The sequence below is a fragment of the Symphalangus syndactylus genome, chromosome 10 (genome assembly GCF_028878055.3).
Source record: "Symphalangus syndactylus isolate Jambi chromosome 10, NHGRI_mSymSyn1-v2.1_pri, whole genome shotgun sequence".
Classification (NCBI taxonomy): Eukaryota; Metazoa; Chordata; class Mammalia; order Primates; family Hylobatidae; genus Symphalangus; species Symphalangus syndactylus.
Window position 1 is genome coordinate 48,379,933 of NC_072432.2, and position 22,137 is coordinate 48,402,069.

At 35.8% G+C, this 22,137-nt stretch overlaps 2 protein-coding genes across 3 annotated transcripts in view; both read left to right on the forward strand.

The window, feature by feature from the left end:
- SNCA (synuclein alpha) overlaps positions 1 to 22,137 on the forward strand; it is a 115,676-nt gene that overhangs the window by 90,521 nt on the left and 3,018 nt on the right. For both annotated transcript variants that reach the window (XM_055297004.2, XM_055297008.2), the window contains one exon: positions 20,254 to 20,337. In XM_055297004.2, coding sequence (XP_055152979.2) covers positions 20,254 to 20,337 — 84 coding nt within the window. The remainder of the gene's footprint in view (positions 1 to 20,253; positions 20,338 to 22,137) is intronic.
- The window catches only part of GPRIN3 (GPRIN family member 3), a 492,222-nt gene continuing 472,046 nt past the window's right edge, over positions 1,962 to 22,137 (forward strand). The window contains exon 1 of the mRNA XM_063610253.1: positions 1,962 to 1,972. The gene's annotated coding sequence lies outside the window, so the exon portion shown is untranslated. The remainder of the gene's footprint in view (positions 1,973 to 22,137) is intronic.

The following is a 22,137-nucleotide window of genomic DNA, read 5'->3' on the forward strand; positions in this document are numbered from 1 at the left end:
AGTTTACCCCTAGCTGTTACACTTAAAATGTACTTCTGAAATACACAGAGAGATGATACAGACTGCTAATGAGTTCCACTAAACTTTTAATGGTTTAGAAAATACAAATATTTTCTTGTTTTTCTGGAATTCCAGCCATTAATGTAAAACATTGGTTTCAACATAAATAACACACTGGTATCACACATATGCCTAAGCATGGGCCCCCACACATACAGACATATTCTGAAAGACCACTTTTTAAAAATATTCAGTACTGTATATTGTGCATTCCTTCTTTATCTACATACTTAAGCTGCTGCAAGCATCCCATTGATAACACCAGTAATAAAAGATGGGACCATCAGTAATGAGATTTGAAAGCCCCTTTTGCAAGAGAGTAAGGACTAGAAGGTGGAAATCACTCTCTGTCTTAGAGTCACATGGATTGGGGCTTTGCTAGAAGTGTGTGCTCTCAGGGAAAGCTGCCTTTTTATTTTCTCCAGAGAAAAGCCTTTTTGTCAGTAAAAGAAGATGTATCATCCAATGCATATGTAAAATTCTGAACAACAGATAAAACAACATTCACTATTAATCTCTGCAAAAGAAGATATATTGAAATAATCCTCAAGTGTCCCTCTTTGGGTTTCTTTGTTATATATTAAAGCAGTTATCTTTAGATGCATAAGAATCACCTGAAGACCTTTTTTTAAAATTCAGATTCCTGTCAGTTCACTCCCAAAGATTCTGATTCAGTAGTTAAGAGACAAAGCCTAGGAATTTGAATTTACAATCAACACCTCAGGTGATAGCCATGCATGTTCTTAATGCTCTACTGCTATCTATGCATAAAAGGAACATAAAGTTTTAAAAACTTGAAATGTGGTATAAAAGTTTAGTATTGAATAATATACATTTTTACTTATTATAACAAATTATGATATCTACCTGGGGCAACAGTATCTTTTATTTTGGATCTGAATCCTAATTTTGGCTATGTATCACTGAGGGATTCTTAGTCTAAAACAATTAAATGGAGTCAGTGCTTTCTTTTAGTAACTCTTGATTTTCTGTTTTTTTTCCATTGGCATCTTACAAAATTTATTCACTCATTTTTCCCTTTTTCACTTGGCATTATTTGTTAGAGAGTGGACAAAAGAACTATAGAAAGTAGAGATGAGTGTGATGTTGTCCTGCTCGTAGAGTCTCACAACTCAGGAGAGGACATTCGCTTACACCAATCATGTCAAAACCTCAAAACATGGCAGTCTATGCTGAACTCAATCCAATGGGAGAGCATTTGACTGAGCACATAGGAAAGAGAGGTTAGCTCTGTTGAAGGATAATCAACGAAGAATTCATAGGAAAGGTGCAGTCATTCATTGAATATTTGCTCGGCACTTACTAGGTGCATATGTGTACCGGGATCTAAGGATGGGCTGATGAACAACCAGATCCCTTTTCTTCTAGTGGACATGCAGACTGGCCTTAAAAAAAAAGGTAACTGGGAAATGGGTAAGGAAACTGAGTCAGTTCTTATCACTCAGTTTATTTGCTTTCGTTTGTATTTTCATTTTGACACAGCGCAATGTCATCCTAACGCATCCTCCAAAGTAAAGGATGGGGTGAATAACACTTTAGTTGGCATTTCTGTAGCCAGGAGCCAGGATCTTTCTCCCATAATTGCATTAACCTGGGAAGGCACCCTCTAGGTAGATTTGTATAGCACCGTGGTTAATCAATTATCAGTTTACTTCTTGTCTCACTAAGCTTTAACACCTTACATTTATGAAGCAGTGTAAATATAACTTTAGCATCTTGATCACAGCAAGCACCTGATTTGTATTTCTTTATTAGCTCAAGTGAAATCAGATCAGAGAAGTACATTATAGGTCATAAAATATGTGCAAATTTCATAATGACCTCCTTTTTAAAATGTGCAAAAATAAGATTGTTAACGCACATTCCAGAGCCTTGGGGCGGGGGTGTGTGTGTGTGCATGTGTGTGTGCTTGTCTTTTGAGAATATCTGTATATCAGAAAATTTGGCTGAGAAGCAATCTTCTTCTTAATGGTTCTTTTTTATCTTTTGAAAATAAAGTACTAAAAATACTTAAAGAGACAGAACAGCAACCTGTCCCCAGTGAGACTCTCATTTAATTAATGTGGTGATCTATGTAGAGAAAAGGGACAATTGCAAACGTCCCTCAATAATTATCTAACCACAGTCTTTAGGTAATTACAGAAGAAAGATTTTCAAGACACAAAACACCTGGAAAATTTGACCGCTTATTTTGATTCAGGCCTTTCATTTCTTAAATCTTTTCTTTAATATTGATGTTTATGCTTGACAAGGTCAGCCTAATGCCAGATGAATCCCTGGAACTCAAAACATTGCTGAATTCACAGTTGAAGGATTTTAATATAATACACCAGCTTTTAAAAATCCTACAGTGAGAATAACAGGACTGAATAAAAAAATTAAGAAATGCTCAGGTAGAAATAAATAGAGAAATTTAGAAAAAACTAATAAAACATATTCAAAATAAGTATTAAGCATTGGCAAAGAAAAAAATAGTATCAGACAATTACATGTTCCATTTGTAAAGATGATTATTAATTAGTGGTCTTGCAAAACATTGGAGAAAATTTGCTGAACCATCACATTCATAAATATTAAAACCACCCATTAGTGAAAATCTTTTTACTAAACTTCACAATTGATAGTCAAATAATGTTCAGTTTTTTTCCATTGCAATAAAAAATAAAGGCTTTTGCCTTCAGATCAGTCTCTGGGCCTTATTAATTCAGTCAGCCAGAAGCCACATGGAAATATTTTGTTTTGTTAAAAGCCAGCTTGCCCTCATGATCTTTTAAAATCTTTAAAAAATCTTCCATCAGCCCTCTCCCTGACTTGAATTATGGCAGTGCTTTCTAAACTGGTAAACTAAATCTCCTTGGTGTGCCTCAAGATAGAGTGCATAAACCCTCCTTAGAAATTGAGCTCTGAATTCTAAATTGCACTCTCCTTCATGAGAGCAAGCAAGAATGCTTTGCTTTGTATTAAGTGGTCACAATATTAAATATAACCATAGACAGCACTGTATTTTCTAAACACCTTATTTTCTTTTAATGACTGACATAAATTAGATCCTAAGTATACAAATGCGTATCTGTGGTATTTTTCAGCACCATGTGTTTTTTTTCTTTTTTCTGAGTTATTTTCCTACTTTTGGCATCCTTTTCTCTCAGGTGCCTTGTGACCCAGAGTGGTGTGTGTTCACACTAACCAAAGCAATAGTTTTACCTGCCAGAAATAGCTGTGACATTTAAAGAGAGGTCCAGGGGAAGGCACAGTGCTTAACATCCAAGTCTGAAGAGCTAATAGTGAAATTGGGGCATCAGCTACAGAGAGATTTAGAGGAAGTAACAGGCAGGTTAAATATTTTATGGAAATGATTTCTGTTCTGTATATGATTGCAATTAACACATGTCAATCTGTTTCATTAATTTGTTAACTCATCTATTATGCTATGCCATGAAGAAAATAAAATTGGAGTTCTTTATTTTTTTGAGATGGAGTCTCACTCTCTTGCCCAGGCTGGAGTGCAGTGGCAGGATCTCAGCTCACTGCAATCTCCGCCTCCCAGGTTCGAGCGATTTTTCTGCCTCAGCCACCCGAGTGACTGGGACTACAGGTGCGTGCAACCATGCCTGGCTAATTTTTGTATTTTTAGTAGAGACGGGGTTTCACCATGTGGGCCAGGCTGGTCCCAAACTCCTGACCTCAAGTGATCCGCCTGTCTTGGCCTCCCAAAGTGCTGGGATTCCAGGCGTGAGCTACCGCGCCCCGCCATAAAACTGAAGTTCTAAGCTTCAGTTCAGATGCTCACTAAATGCTTGTTTTGCAACACCTGACTGTAACTGGCAGGAATATGTTTTGAAAGTCCTCATTTTCCAGGTATGCAGATGAAATATAGGGACATTATCTACTATGTCAAATTATAATGATTTATCAGTGGCACATGAAAGTGGCCTCACATTTCTTAATCAGTGATATACCATTATATCATGCCACCTTTTAATGTAATATGTTTATGTCTTTCTTTAGATGTAAGCACATTCATTTAGTTCATCACTGTGGCTTTCACACTTACTCCAAGAACCCTATGAATTCCTTTGATGTGCTCAAGTCTCCTGCCCCACGGAGAAAGGGAGTGGTGAGCAGGAATCGCTTTAATCTATTTACACAGATATTTTCTTTTCCATTTATTTTAGAGGAATTTTTTTTTTTTTTTTTTTTTTTTGCTTATTGAGTATGCAGTGACGGTGGTGGTGATGATGATGATGATACAAAGGTTTAAATGATTAGATAGTCAAATCTGGGCTGGAATTGTAATACTGCTTTGACTTTTAATCTTAGAGAAGCTCCAATCTGCTTATTTTCTGGGCATAACACATGAGAACAATAACACAGTTCTGTTATCTGAATGTTGTTACATTTTATTTGAACCATTCAGTGACTTTCAAATATTGTACTTGCCTAAGAAAATTCAACAGAGTCAGACATTCTCTTCCAGGTTAAATTTGGTGAGTCTGCTAGGAAAATAGATTTTGTGCACTGGTCATTCTGATCTAGTGGATGTTCTAATAGAAGCATCTTTGTGCTGCGTACGTCTTCACTTTAAAGATGAGATACCTGGGTACTCGACACCAAATTATAGTTTGAGATCTCAAAAATGGAATAGGGGAGCCACAGCTCAAAAACAAAAATACTAGCACTGGAAAAGATAGAACTAGTGAAGATGAATCATTCTCTAGACTTTAAATTCAGAGATATCAAAATTAAGAAAAAGTACGAAGAATAAAAAAAGAAAAGAGGGTAAGCAAAATAATAAAGGTTTGTATAGCAAGAGGGTATAAAACAAATACAATATTTTTCAGAAAAATTAAATAAAAATAGATTTACATAACATTGTTTTTAATCTCAAAGATCAAATTTCAATTTTCATCTCATTTTAAAACCCATATGCACAGTCTCCTTTATATACATCAGTTGGGTGTCAAAGTGACTTTTTTCTTGTTTCCAAATGCAGTTATTTTTAAAATTTAATTGTATGATTTAGGAATTTGAAAGCAAGCCAGTTTGCACACACATATGTTATTATATATGTGCTTTAGACTTGGTTTTTAGTTAATGTAACATGACAGGGCCACCTGAATTATTTGTTTACAAACTAGCTGGAAAGCCACCCTGGAGGAGAAACCCTGGCAACAGAATTGTCTGCAGCTTTGTTACTGTTATCTATTGGATTGGATGCCATTATTGCTGTCTATGGGAAAGACTCAAAAATTCTTTGCCTGTTAAAGAAAAATCAGGATATTGGACTGGTTAGTTTAACTAAAAAGTGATGATACTCAGATTCTGCTTGGATGCACTGCTTCTCAGCAGTTGTTTTATTTCTTTCTAATTGATATTTTATTCTTCAGAGAGTCCATTATAAAACTCTTCTTCTTCCCTTAAAATCACAACCACACAACAGCAATTAAAACATGCTTTGGCATAAGACTGATATGGTTTTGAACCCAGCTTGACTATCATATTTTTTACTTTAGGCAAAACACCTCTGACATTTATGTCTTATCTTCAATAAAAAGGGGTGATTAACAGTTTTACAAGATTATTCAATAAATAAATATAAATTCCTCCTTTTCCTTCCTTTCCTTTCTTCATCTTCAGCATCTGCATGTCATAGGCTCATTTTAATTCTCTGGACTCATGTTAACATGTCCCACCTTTCCTAAATTAAACATCACCTTTGTTCTTGGCTCCATTCTTTTCCTCTCATTTGAGACAATTCTCTATCAACCAACCCCCTCTCTGCTCTGTATTGTGAAACTCTACTCCTACTACATTAACAGTCTCTTGGTTTCTTTAAAAAGGAAGATGAAACAATTAAAGAACAGAAGCAAAAAATCTACTCAAATCCCCAACTGTTACCCTCAAAATTAATTGTCCCAACCCCAACTTTCTCATTGCACAACTCTTTGTCAAAATGTTTTCTGCCATCACAGCCTTCAATGATCTTTCTTGTTCCTTTATCTCCTGAAGTCTGACTTCTACCTCCATCTTTTTCTGGACTATTCAACACACTTAGAGAAAAAACATACTTTTGTTAAACAGGTATGAATCCCTGAAGCACAAAATACATAGTACTGAAAGTGCACGTGTGGTTCTTTCCACCTTTTTTACAGCACTTGAAACTGACAAGTAGTACCAATTACTTAATAAAAGACCTTTTTCATTTCATTTCTGAAATAGTTATTTTCCTTTTTCATCTTCCATCTCTGACTATGCCTCCAATTTTTCCTCTTTGCTGCCTTCCTTCCTAAGAAAGTTCTTCATGCGATGCCATCTTGTTTTTCTTCACTTGCCTCTTTTTCTCACTTTAATTTTATGAACTCTGATGACTTACCTCTGTAGTGTAACTACTCAAAATATATATTTCTGAAGTCTCTCAACTCTAATCTCATATTTTCGACTTATATTTGTGGAGGCATCTCAGACTCAACCTATCTAAAAATTGGCTTATCTGCCCCAAAATCTACTTTGTTCTTTTTTTCTCTACTGTGAATAATTATCTTCCTAGTTGTTCAAGCTCAAAACCTAATCATTTTTACTCCTTGTCCCTGTGTCAGCTGTCCGCATTCAAGCAGGGTCTCATTTCTGCACATTTTTCAAGCAAGTCAGTAACTGCCTTTTGTTTGGGACGTTCTTTTCATATAGTGAACAGTCTTGGAAGATAGAAATCATTTCTACTTCTAAAACAAAAGGCAGGTGTGCTTGCCGCCTTGGTAGTGCCTTGGTAGTGCCTCTTTCTGAAGCAAAGGGACATCTTTACTGGCCATTATAAAATATACATGTTTCCTGAGCTCTGGGTTCCTCTTTTCTAATGCAACCCGCTGAGCATGTAGGTGTCACCTGAGCTTTTCTGTGGGAATTGGGGCTTGAGGAATCAGTGCAAGAAAATCATGATACTCTTGCTAATGCTATTAATGTGAGTAGTAAAGTCAATTGTCTCTGACCCAGCACTATTGTGTCTTTGCCCAGCACCCAAAAAACTGGCAGGCTTGCAAGTAGGACAAAATGTTAGACTTTTCACAGTTCTTCTGCTTATAAGTACTTGTTAAAAGCAATTAAAACACAACTTGTAGTTTGCACCTATAATTTTGTAGCATTTGCTTCTTATCTATGTCACCAGGATGTGCTTAGTGACAGACCCATCTATCATCTATTACTCAAGTTTTTGGCTGTATTCCTAGGCAACAGAGAGAAGGGGAACAAAGAAGAGGACCTGTGCACAGTTTGAGAAAGGCAAAGCACCGAGCTTAATTGCAGACTTGAATGTAGCTAGCAAACGAAGTAAGGCAAAAGGCTCCTTTTTTTTTTTTTTTTTTTTTTTTAGATGGAGTCTCACTCTGTCGCCAGTCTGGAATGGAGTGGCACTATCTCGGCTCACTGCAACCTCTGCCTCCTGGGTTCCAGCGATTCTCCTGCCTCAGCCTCCCGAGTAGCTGGGACTACAGGCATGTGCCACCATGCCCAGCTAATTTTTGTATTTTTAGTAGAGACAGAGTTTCACCATGTTGGCCAGGATGGTCTCAATCTCTTGACTTTGTGATCCACCCACTTGGCCTCCCAAAGTGCTGAGATTACAGGTGTGAGCCTCCGCTCCCAGCCAAAAGTTTCCATTTTTAAATAGTTGGGTTTTTTGTTTCAATTCTTTCCAAAAAAAGGTTTTCTTAAAAAAAATTGGCAATAAGTTGAAATATAAGAGCAATATAATCTTATTAAGACAATATATGATATACATTTATCAAAATACTTGTATTTTCAAAAGTGCTTAAAATAATCTAGCACATAGTAGATGCTCAGTAAATATTTGATATTATGACTGTGCATGGGTCATTGTAGGCTACTTTATGTATATCATTTCATTTAGTACAACATCACTCTGAAAAATGCTTTACTGTTACCGTTTTTCAGTTGAAACATTTACGTTGCTCAAGATCTCACTTGCTCAAGATCTCACTGGTACCATCTACTACTAGGTCAGTCTGCCACCAAATCTCATGCTCTTAAATGCCCTTTTTCTCCTGAGCTTCCAACAAATAGTGTACTGTATATAATTGTTGAAGGGAGGTGACTGTGAGACAAAATATTTAGAGTGATTGTGTAGCCACAATTTCAGTTCCTCAACAAAGTGATAAAATTAGGAATCATCCTCAATATATATTCTTGCAACACACACACACACACACACACACAAATACCACAAGCCCACTTGAATGCACCCCACCTACATATTGCAACCATAGAGACAATTGCAGCATTAAATACAGAATGTTCTGTGTGTTGTTTGTTTGTTCTCCCTCTGCTACAAAAATCAGAATTTCTACTCAATAAATAGCAAAGGGAGATATAAATGAACCAAATTAAAGAAGGAAAAAATGTTGAAAAAATTAAATACAGAACTCTGTATTGATTTATTGAGAGTTCAGTAATGTAATCCAGAAATAATGGATGCTTTAAAAGTAATTAAAAGAATTCAAATAAACATTTAGTGCCTAATTAAAGAAAAAGAAAACACAACATTAGACAAAATAAAAGATATTCATTTGATGCGATGAGGAAATAATCTTTTATTCCTCTTTAAATTCTCTGTGGAATAAGGCAGGGTTATAAATAAATAAACATCTGCCCCATGGACTTAATGGATCATTATGTTTTATTGTGATAATCATAATGAAATTGTTGGGAGGGATTAGTATCTCAGTGTAATGCTAAGAAAGATAAAGCCTGTGCCCAGGCAAAAGCTTTCTTGGTTGGTCGAAAGGTTTGAAGATATTTCAAACTATTCTAAAACAAACAAGCAAACAAACAAAAAACATACAGTGTCTTTGCCACATATTTAGGAAACAAAATGAACAATTTATTTCTGACAACCTCATAGTCTTTATTCTGTCAGAACAATAATGGAAAGGTCTAAACCAGAAAATGCCATGCATTGAATTTATAATAAACTAATTTTTTCTGCAACAAAAAATTGATAAACTTGATATTTGCAGATTTAATAATTATGTGTTTAAAAAAAATCTGGTTTTTGCCCTTGCAAAAAATCATATATATACACATATATATGCATGTGTGTGTGTGCATTGTGTATATATATATACATATATGTATACACACATTTTTATATATATATATAAACATTTCCTTTAACCTCCTATTTTCTTCCAATAAAAATATTGGTACTAGAGATAGTTCTGATATTTCATCATAGAATAGTTAACATTGCATTTGGGAAGGATTAATTTTCTGAAACGTAATTTTACCTTAATAAGCAGCCCAGCGTAATATTTTAGTAATGGCACAGATTTTTTTTCAAGACATTTGACAACTAATATTGCATAATAGTTAAGAGTGTGGGCTTTGGAGCCAGACTTCCTATCTCTGTTCATTCACTGATAAAATGGAGACAGTAGTAACTTCCTCATAGAGTTGCTTTTTAAGATCAAATAATGCATATCAAACTCTTGAAATGGTACCAAATACAGAGTAAGCACCAAATAAACATTAACTCTGATTGTTATTCCATGTCCAAATAACATAGAAAAGTAAGAATTTTAATATTTCATTTGAATGACCTTTTAAGGACACACCTAGCCCATTATCTTTCTTGATAATCTTGTAAGATGATTCCTTTTTTATCTCCGATCTGTTGAGCCATGGATAGAAGTTTTCAGAGAAAACATTTTCTAGGTAACTAAAAGAAAGTAGCAACAACAAACTGTGACACAACTTAACAGTGAGAGAATTTACAAGATAGAATAATTGCAACTCCTTTTGAAATCAACCACTATGGTCCTCTGGCTGGGACAGCTAAGCAAAGATATTCCAGCCTGAAGGTTGAGATCTACTTGAAGAGTTTTCTATCCAAATTGTGAGGGACCCTCAAACTTCACTTAGTATCTGTTTCTATTAGTATGGAAACTTCTGGGACCCTGGGGTATCACATGCACTCGACTACTTTATTCCTGCTCTAGCTATCTTAAAGCCTTTCTTAATCTTTTATCTTTTAGAGAAGATACTTCTAGGTTTTAAATCCACTGATCTTGAAGCTATTGCCTTCACTCTCTGCTTCAGAGCCCATCCTTTTGTATGTGAGTAGTTTGTTTTGCCTAAAGTACTTTCTCCCAGTCAGATATTAAGTCCAATTTCTCATCTATTTTTGAAAGCAAACTCCTGGGCCTTGGCTCACTAACATCTTGACAGCATATTTCTTCTTTCCTATGGGCTTTTCAGCATTCCCTGGGTTTTTGTAAAATATGAAAGCAGACTCTTTATCTCTTACTTTGTCAAAGCCTACCCTCCCCACTGATTTCTCACCCAGTTGCTAGTTTTAAGACCTGCCTCTGGCCAGGCATGGTGGCTCACGCCTGTAATCCCAGCACTTTGGGAGGCCAAGGCAGGTGGATCACGAGGTCAGGAGATCGAGACCATCCTGGCTAACACAGTGAAACCCCGTCTCTACTAAAATTACAAAAAAATTAGCCGGGTGTGGTGGTGAGCGCCTGTAGTCCCAGTTACTTGGGAGGCTGAGGCAGGAGAATGGTGTGAGCCCACAAGGCAGAGCTTGCAGTGAGCTGAGATCACACCACTGCACTCCAGCCTGGGCGACAGAGCGAGACTCTGTCTCAAAAAAAAAAAAAAAAGACCTGCTTCCAAATATCATTGTATTTGCAAACATGAAATGACTCATTGATTCCGAGCTCAGCACAGGAGCAAACCTTTCTCCGCTTGACCCATCTTCACATTGTTGATTACCTGTTCAGTCACTACCCAAGGGGCTGACCTTCAAGAATCTAATCCATGAAAGCTTAAAATAGTAAACAAATTTGAATATAGTTTAACATACATAATAAATTTTATTTATAGAAAAGGAGGATCAGCCCTTAGACATGAAAAGTGAAAATAGTTTATTCCCAGATTTCCCTTTGTGCATTAGTATATTCAACCAAGTCTATCCAAGTAACAGGACAAAAAAAGCTGGCAATTGTTGCTGTGCTGTGAAGTCTTATTAGGTGAGTCAGCTAATTACATGGCACTACCATAAATACAGCAGGCACTGCACTGCTTGTTAGGCTTGCAAGGAAAATGAGGATTTAAAGCAGCATACTACCTCTTTGCTATATAATGACATTTTCTTCTTAAAAATGATTTTGCACCAATTCCTGATTTATCTACCAATTATTTTTTAATTTATGGTTGAATGTATTTAAACCTGAATTCAGAGATAAGACTAGTAAATAGCTCCCCACAATAACCCCAAATATATTTAACATATTAGCTTTACTCTCTCCTCCACTGCCAAACCTTTAAAAACAGTGAAATAAATAGTTTTTATTTCATCTTTTCTCTTTTTCTCTCTCTCTAAGGTGATTGCCAAGACTAAAGAAATAGCTAGAAGGGCAAAAGGCAAGCAAATGAGTAAGATAGTAACAGATTATCCAAAGTAGAGCACGGCCCAGGTGCAGTGGCTCATGCCTGTAATCCCAGCACTTTCGGAGGCTGACGCAGGAGGATCACTTGAGTCCAGGAGTTTGAGACCTGCCTGGGCAACACAGTGAAACCTCATCTCTACAAAAAAAAATTTTAAATAGCCGAGCATGGTGGTGTAAGCCTATAGTCCCAGCTACTTAGGAGGCTGAGGCTGGAGGATCACTTGGGCCCAGGAGTTGGAGACTACAGTGAGCTATGATTGTATCACTGTATTACAGCCTGGGCAATAGGCCAAGACCCTGCCTCTAAACAAAAGATAAGCAAAGCAGAGCATAAATGGCTTCTAAATATATGTTATTTATGTGTAAGACTGGGTTCTCTAAAGGCATCATTTAATTAAAATAGATTTGCATTCTCAATCTGTAGGTATGGATTATGTATAATGTATTTACGATATGACTTACAGCATTCACCAATGTGACTATTCCCAAGTGATCCAGATGGCTGATGACATAGTAATTTGTACATTTGCTGAGACCTGATCTGAGTAGGTATGTAACATAACTGAGGGAGAGTAAGTCCATTTGCCGAAAGAAAGCCTAGCATATGACCCAGGAGCCACATCTTCACTCAGCCTTGTTGCTAGGTTTGGCTTAGCATATATAATAGCATAGCATGTATAATTTATGATGAAAAATTATACTTGCACTTTTTAATTAGAACATTCAAAATGATCTCAGGAAGTGGCACCAGAGATCATCAGTGGTCTACTGTACTTTGTGTGTATGTGTCTGTGAATATGTATTTGTGTATGTTCCCACATTATAAGGCATGTCTTTTACAGGTGAGTAGAAAATGTTGATAGAAAATTATAGATTTTGACATCTAAAACACAGTACATCACTACATTGTTAAAACTTGGAATTTTTTATCTTGTTGTAAAGTCAGGCCAACCAAACCTAAAATATTGCTACATTGAAATAGTGCAAAATATTCAAAATACTATAGTTATAGATTTGGTAGTAGGACTGTACCAGACCTGTCACTCTATACAAGACTTATGCCTTGCCCTTTCACACTTACCTGTTCACTTTTACATCTACCTCACTAGATGTAATGCTATAAATTATAATTATAATATATTATAATTTATCATGTATTATAATGTATCAAATATTACAAATTATGTTGCACCTCCCCTTACCTTTTGCCTGCATATTGTTTCAGAAAGAACAGATGGATCCAATGGACTTCAACCACAGGCCCCTAGTGACAAATAGCTCTTAATGCTGGGCTTGCCACTTTGATGCATTTCTAAAGTTATAGAATATTAAATGAACCAAGTCCCTTGGTCATTTTAATTCTACCTTAGATCTAAGCCATAACTGTACTTTCCCAAAAATTAAAATTTGAATTTTAACTTAACCGTATGTAATTGGAAAAGGAGATTGGGTTCATTAAGTGTAATTTTATCATCCTTTATTATCCTTTGGGCATTGGATACAGCAGAACATGCCAATTTTTATGGCTTCTCATATGACAGAATATACTTACTAGGATGCAGTTAAATACTCCATAGAATATGTAAACAATAAATATAATCATTACATTATTTTTATATTGTTCTTTCTTATACATAATAGACTTAAAATATAGTGTTATTTCTGAAATATGCATATTGTTTTGCTTTCGATGATTAAATAACATTGTCCAAAGTTTTAGGTTTTTTGAAATCTTATATTTTTTAACAAAATATCTAGCCTTTCCAAAACAAGACCTCAATAATTCGTTTAAGACCCAGAGTTGTTCCTTTCCACATAGATCTCTTAAAAAGGCAGAGGATTTATGACCTCAAGAGAAACCAGAGTATCCAAAGTTTGCTTTAATTCAATTTTTTAAAAATAAAATTCCTTAGCTTTTTTTAAAAATTGAGATTAGTTTGATTTTGAATCAGATGCCCTTTGCTCCCCACCCCAAAATGGCATTATGAGCAGACTAGGAATTGATAATAGAAAATTGAACATATGAAATATATCTTTACCTTGCTTTTTAACAAGATATTCATGTTTATCTCCTTCATTTTTAAGTGTATCAATAAAATACATGGTAATTCTCTTAGTGAAATATGCTATCTACACTATGTACTCCCCTGTCTAAGGTAGAGAAGTATAGAATATTCACATTTTTGAAACGTGCTGTTTTTATTTAAATACGAGTTCTGGGCTTCATTTCATTTTGGAACATGGGTGTGTGCTTAAGTTGAACCTTTTTTTCCTCTTAAGTCAAAGTTCTTTTTTAGTTTCTTCTTTTATCTTTTTGGTTACTATCTCTCTCCTTCATCCTCATGGTGTGAGCTGTTGAGTGAAGATATTAATTCCATTATTTGAGGCTAAGTGACATTGTTCAATAATGCAGCAAAACAATGGTTCTACCCCAGATATCTTCTATGTAAAAGCAGTGGGGAAAAGAGAAAGTGCGCTTCTGCTGCTTTGAATGTTTAAGGCCGTGAAAGTTGATCACACAAATTGAGTCATTCTTGTTATACCCAACTAAAACAATCAAGAAGTCTGGGAAGAAAAGCATTCAAGAAACATCACATTGCTCCAAAAGTGTAATTTTCTACAAGTCCGCATGCTGAAGCTGCCTGTTGTAACCTGGGACCAATTTTTTCTGTAACTGCTGAAAAAACTTGCTGCAGCTCTAGGACTAATTTTGCCCACTACTGTCACTCACCAATTGAAGCTTACTAGCTCCCCAGAACCTTTCTAGTGCCAGTGAACCTTCTAAAAGAGCAGTGTGTATCATTTCTCTTTTTTAGAACACCTTCAACCTCCTCTTTGTTCTTTGGGTATACCAAAGACCAACCAGCCTTGAATTTCCATTTTTCTTCCCACATAAAAGGTTTAATTTAGAAATGTATCTCTACATTTCTAACTTTGACAAAGCATAGATACCAGATAATTGATGAAACCTTGCCATTTTAACAATCACCATGGATTACTTCCCAGTGTCTTCTGATAACCCTCACTATTTGCCAACCTTTGATGGACTTCAAAATGAACATATCTTTTTTAAAAAAAATTTATTCACACTGACAGCAAGTACATTGGTATACTCTATATTAAATTATATCACAGGGTTTACAAACAATTGGTGATGTCGGGCAGTGGTTTCCAAGGAACATACTTAACAAGACACTCACAAGGCCCTACGAACCTGCATTTTTAACAAGGGCCCTAGATGATTCTAGAAGAGTGTGGTTTGGAAAGCAATTTTTGCCTTTATTATGTGTCATTTTAAATATATTTAAAATTAAAGTTATAAATCATGGAATTGAATAAAGATAATTTCCTTACAGAAAGTATTACTAGGTATCTAAATACAATATGGTTCAAAATAGGAAATTAAAAAAGATTATGTAAATTCTGTAGTTGTATTCCTAAAGACAGTAGCTGAAATTTTTTCCTACTTCTCTTTGTATCACTTCCCTTTTCCTTCACTTTCACTTCCCTGGAATTGTACTTCCCAATAAGCTATTAGCAGTGAAGCTTCATCTCATGATCTGTTTTATAGAGCACTTCAGCTGGGATGAGTACGAGCTGATAATCAGTTATGTCAGCTATTCAACCCTACAGGTTTATTTAAAAAGAACTTGAATAGGCTTTTTGGGGAGAAAGAGGTCAGTCTCAGCCATTTCTGTTTCCTAATATAGCTTTTAAGTCTTTCCTTATTAGCAATGAGGGCCATTCCACTGTAATTTTTTGATAACCGTTTTTCTTTCTGTGTGTCAAATGCAGATATAAGATACTGAACTGAGTCTATTTCACTGTTCGTAAAACAATACCATTTGAAAAAAAAAAGTCTACAGATATTCCAGGGATAGGGCCTAGTAGACAGAGAATAAAAGGTGTTTTCTTACTATGTCTCTATATCCTACCCTGTAGGTTCTCTTATTAAGCATACAGGCATATACAGAAATCCAGATGTTTTTCTCATTTATTTTATTGCCCTATCATATTCTGTGTTAATATAATATCATAATGAAAATTTGAGAAAAAATTGATATTTTCAAAAGTGCTTAACATTTGTTATATTGGTAGATTTTTTTCTTGTTTGTGGTAAAAATAAATAAAAGGTGCATTTCATACCTTCAAGTATGATTACATTTTGAAAACAAGTCATGAATACTCATAAAATGCAAATTTTAATGTTCTTTTTTTTGTTACAGCCAAACTATAATTAGGCACAGTTGTAAATTGGAGTTGAAATTTAATATTTCTTTATAGATAACACTTAATGTTTTTAGAGATAGGTTTATGAAACAGTAAATATACAGGTATAGGGATAAAATTGTGTCTGATGGTCATATGAAGTGTTTGTTGTTATATTCTCTCTTGGAATAGCTGCCAAATATTTTAGTATGCTTAAAATCTATGAATGTGATAGAGTCAAAAAATTTAGATCACATTTTCAGAAAAACATAGTTAGAGAAATAACTATTGAAATGAGCATACAGCAGTCTTCCTTTATCTTCCTTTCAGATACATTCTGAAACCCCCACTTGGACACCTGAAATTGCAGATAGTAGCAAACCCTACATAAACTGTTTTTTCCAATGCTTACATACCTATGAAAAAGTTTAATTTACAAACTAGGCACAGTAAGAGATTAACAACAATAACTAATAACAAAAGAGAACAATTATAATAATATACTGTAATAAAAGTTACGTGGGTATGGTCTCACTTTCTCTTTCCCTCTCTTTCTCTCTCAAAATATCTTAGTATTTTGGGGCTGCGGTTGGTGGGGGGCAACTGAAACCATGGAAAACAAAACCATGGATAAAAGGAGACTACTGCATATACTTTTTAAAACTGATGAAATATTAAACTCATGTTTCTTCTATATCCCACCTATTTCCCCCACCCAAACCTAGATAGATACCTTATTTGGTCTGTAAACATTTAATTAATTTGTAAAAGTTAAGAACTTTTTAAAGTAAAACTGGAATATATCATCACACCTAAAGAAATAAATGATAATTCTTAAATATCCAGTCAGTGTTCAAATTTCCCCAACTACCTCATATGTGTTTTCAATTTGCTTATGTCAGGATCCCAATAAGAATGAAATAAAGTTCTTAGGTTGCAGTTGGCTAATGCTCTCTCACTTCTACTTTAAGCGGCAGGTTCCCGCTAACTTCTTTTTAGTTACAATTTACTTGTTGAAATTCGACGTATTCTTTGTCTTGTGTAGTTTTTCACAGTGCAAAATTTGCTGATTGTAGCCAGTGTTGTGAACAGTGAACATGTTTTTCACTGCCTTATATTTGCTGTAAGTTGTCAGTGATAGTTAAATGTTAATCAAATTCAAATTCGGATCACGTAGGGCTTTTCTTTTTTTTTTTTTTCTTTTTCTATTTATTTATTTATTTATTTATTTATTTATTTATTTATTTATTTATTTTGAGACAGAGTCTCACTCTGTCGCCAGGCTGGAGTGCAATGGTATGACCTGGGCTCACTGCAATCTCCACCTCCCAGGTTCAAGTGATTCCCCTGCCTCAGTCTCCTGAGTAGCTGGGACTATAGGCGCACCACCACGCCAGGCTAACTTGTATTTTAGTAGAGATGGAGTTTCACCATGTTGGCCTGGATGCTATAGATCTCCTGACCTCACAGATCATGTAGGACTTCAATCGTCGAACAAACGAACCTTTAATAGCAGTTACGCCATTAGGATGACCTGATCCAACATCGAGGTTGTAAACCCTATTGTCGATTTGGACTCTAGGATAGGATCGTGCTGTTATCCCTAGTGTAACTTGTTCCCACTTGATGAAGTTATTGGGTCAGTGAACAATAGCCCACTTAAACTAGTACAGTCTTGGTTTAAGACGGTGATGTGTATGTACTTCCATCAGACGGCACATAATACAGTAAATCCTCACTTAACTTCATCAATAGTTTCTGGAAACTGTGACTTGAAGCAAAACAACATATAACAAAACCAGTTTTACCATTGGCTAATTGATATAAGCAAGAATTAAGTTCCTATGGCAAATTTCTGGACACAAAACACCATCAAACTCCTAAATAAAGATAAATCACTTCTGACATCAAACATTGAAATTAATGTGAGCTATACATACATTTAAGAAAGATTAATACAAACAAGTCAAATAACTTACCTAATTATTTCAGTGGAGACCGCAGGTGGCTAGAGCCTATCCTGGCAACTCAGGGAGCAGTATGGGAACCCACCCGGACAGGACGCAGTTCCATTACTGCAGGGCGCTCTCGTACACACCCACTCACCCAGGCTGGAACCATGCAGACACACACACTCACCTAACCTACACATCTGCGTACATCCTTCAAAGTTCAGCCAAATAACATATAAACATATCCAGTAATATCCATCAGTCTTAGTTCCGCCGTAACAACTCCTTTTTGATCATCAAACAACAAACAGGGTAGGTCCGCCATATTTACTTGTGTGGTCCATATCAAAATTTTCTAACAAATTATATTAGAAAATCAAATTTCTGTCAGTTTCAAAATGCATGGAAAAAAATTTGCCTTATTTCCCTTATACTTGGATATCGTAACAGTAATCTAAATATTAATGAGAAAGTTAATGATGTCGTTTGCTTCTCCCCGTTGTAAAGAAGGTTTTGCTGTCCCGTTTGGTCACTAAGGCTAATTGACACTCAGAAAAAGCATAGGAAACTTCTCAGCATCACAAAAGCTCTGTCATCTAGAGAAGCTAGGACTTGAGCTCAAGTCCTGTGACATGGAAGGCCTTGTGCCTAGCCACCCTGCAGCAGAGCCCGTATCTACCAAGAAGTGAAACACTATGAAAACAATATCTTTACTCCACATTTTAAAGTGAGGTAGTTTGGCGTGGTTTATATTTTATTTAATTTATATATTATTTGGATTTTTTCTAGTTTATAAAAAGGGCATTGGCAAGGGCAGAATGATCTATAAGCTTCTCTGCCCACCTACCATAAGCATGATCTTCAGTTTGACCTTTTCTTACTGTCAACCATTTTCTTATACTTCTGCGTCCCTGTCAGTCACTTCCATGTGAAGACATGGAGAGGCTTTTTTTTTTTTTTTTTGAGACAGAGTCTCCCTCTGTCACCCAGGCTGGAGTGCAGTGGCGCGATCTCCGCTCACTGCAAGCTGCGCCTCCCGGGTTCATGCCATTCTCCTGCCTCAGCCTCCCGAGTAGCTGGGACTAGAGGCGCATGCCGCCACGCCCGGCTAATTTTTTGTATTTTTAGTAGAGACGGGGTTTCACCATGTTAGCCAGGATGGTCTCGATCTCCTGACCTCGTGATCCACCCGCCTCGGCCTCCCAAAGTGCTGGGATTACAGGCGTGAGCCACCGCGCCCGGCCAGGGGGAGACTTTTTTACATCAGACATGTTGTTGAAAATCAGCCGCGTTGGCTGAGGGATTATTTGATCTCTTCCTCCAAGTCTATTTAGGCCTCTCTGTTCTTTGAATTTTCAGTTACCTTTATCTTCTTAAAATTACTTTGCTGAAATAAATGCAAAGCAACAAAAGGTATTTAGTGAAGAATACCAACAAAGCCATGACCATTTCAGGCTGAGTTTTGTAGTATTATTTGTCTAGGAAGAGATACCTAGAAAAATCTTCTGACCATGTATTTGATTATTTTCCTTCAATATATATGGTCTCAGTCTTCAAATTTCAGAAAATAATTTGTTTCTTTGTTGTCATTTAAAATTAATGTGTTAAATATGTATGCTTTTACATTATAAGTGGTTATAAAAGTTAAACACTTAGAAAAAAAGTCAAAATAACATACATAACTATCCAACAAAATAACTTTCATATTTTATTGTGTTTTCTTCCCAACTTCTTACCTTTGCATCTGAATTCTATGTAGGTTGTATCTATAATATAGACAACACTTTATAGCCTGCCAATTATACCATAAATAGGTTGTTGTTACACAATTCTCAGGTAATAGTAATATATGTCTTTATCATAAGCTACTGAGTAGTTGAATGATAATTTTTTTTTTAAGACAAGGTCTCGCTCTGTCACCCAGGCTGGAATGCAGTGGCATGCACATAGCTCACTGTAGCCTCTACCTCCCAGGCTCTAGTGATCCTCCTGCCTCAGCCTCCCAAGTGCCTGGGACTGTAGGCATGTTCTACCATACCCAGCTATTTATTTGTATTTTTAGTAGAGACGGGGTTTCATTGTGTTACCCAGGCTGGTCTTGAACTCCTGGACTCAAATGATCCACCTGCCTCAGCCTCCCAAAGTGCTGAAATCACAGGAGTGAACCACCGCACCCAGCAATAATTTTTTTAACTCTTCATTATTCATTGAACATTTAGTTAACAATTCTAAAAATTTTGTTTCCTGCTGTCATTGATCTTGTGTAAAATATCTTTGGACTATAGCTGTGGATTATTTCCTAAATAGTGAATTACTTGAGCAAAAAGTTTACATACTTTGAGGGTTGATAACCCATGTTGCCACAATGTTTCCCCGAAGGCATTGTGGAGTTTAGAATGCCAGTAGTAATATTAAGGTGTGTCATTTTCAACATCCCTGGCCAACATCCCTATATGTAAGATTTTTCCAAAACATGGTTCTGATTTTTAAAAGTGAAAAATGCCACTTCATCATGTTCTTTTTGTGCTTCTTACTTTAAATATTAGAGTGAAGAAGGAGCCCCACAGGAAGGAATTCTGGAAGATATGCCTGTGGATCCTGACAATGAGGCTTATGAAATGCCTTCTGAGGTAGGAGTCCAAGCTGAATCTTTCTAACAGACAGGACCCAAAACCAGTCATTGTCACATTTCTCTTTCATTAGTGCTTAGTGAGAATCATTTGCTCTCTACATGCTCATTATGTGGACAACTTGCAAGTTAAGAATGGTTTTTACATTTTTAAAGGGTCCTTAAAAAAAAAAGAGGAGGAGGAAGATGAAGAAGAGGAAGAAAGGATGTAACGGAAATCATATGTAGTCCACATAGCTTAAAATACTTACTACTTGACCCTTTACAGGAAAAGTTTACTAACCCCTGCATTAGAGAATATATTTTTAGAAACTTTACATTCTAAAATAGATTTCTAAATGGAAAGTTATGGAAATCAATGGAATGCCAAAGGAAGGTAATTATTTTTTGCCATACATGTCCAATGGGATGATTGCATAGTAAAATAAAAGTTACCCACACAAGTTATAGAATGAAAAGATAAATGCATGATTTGCAACAATTGATATATTCCAGTATAATGCTTTAAACAACATAATTTGATTGTTAATTTTATTTTGATTGAAAATATAAGTATCTTTAATAGAAAATATATCAAAAGGGAAATTAGAAAATACTGTTAGATGAATAAAACTGGCCCAAGAAGAAATAGTAAATCTGAAAAGATTTGTAACACAGTGAATAGATTAAATTAGTAATAATAAAAAAAAACCTACCTGCAAACAAAATCCCAGGCCGAGATGGCATCACTGGTAAATTCTACCAAACATTTAAAGAGGAATTAATACTAATTAGTTAACACCAATTAATATCTCTTGCAAAACACAGAAGAGGAGACATTTCCCAAGTAATTCTGTGAGACCAATATTACCCTGATAATCAAAACCAAATGAAGATATCACAAGAAAAGAAACTATATAATGGTTCCATTAAAAATTGAGTTCAAGTATGTTGTAGTTTGGTTATGTATTATTCCTCACGGCATTATTAAAAGGCATGTCGAGGATGGGTGCAGCAGTTCACACCTGTAATCCCGCACTTTGTGAGCCAAAGTGGCCAGGTTACTCGAGGCCAGGAGGTCGAGACCAGTCTGGCCAACATGGTGAAACCCCATCTCTACTAAAAATACAAAAATTAGCCAGGCATGGTGGTACACGCCTATAGTTCCAGCTACTTGGGAGACTGAGGCACGAGAGTCACTTGAACCCAGGAGGCAGAGGTTGCAGTGAGCTGAGATGGCACCCCTGCACTCCAATCTTGGCAACAGAGCAAGACTGTCTCACACAAACACACAAAAGGCATATTGATAATAATTCAACTTATAGAAATTGAGATTAAATTGTTTGTTTGCCTAATAAGAATTTCCAGTATTTTGGGGTCTTTTATGCAAGACACAGTACTAAACACTATAGAAAACTATAGAGTAATTGACATTACCAGGACATAAGGAGTTTACAGTCTGGTAGGTTTGATGAAAAAAACAGAAATTCATTCATTCATTTCTTCATTATGATTCCTTTAACAAACATTATTGACTGTCTTCGATGTACCAGGCATCACAGGAGCAAAAATATATAAGATATACTAAAAAGTATAACATTTTAAAGGATCTGTTTCAATCAATCAGGAGAAGTTTTATTGAGGAGGTAATGTTGATCTGGGTGGGAAAAGGTAAGAGTTATGGTAGGTCAAAACAAACAGAGGACGTTCTGGCACAAGGGAATATCAGAAGCAAAGGCATATATGTCTGAGAATGCAAATGGATATGTCTGAGAACAGTGAATAATTACGACTCATGCTTGGGAACAAGGAAAATGGTGAT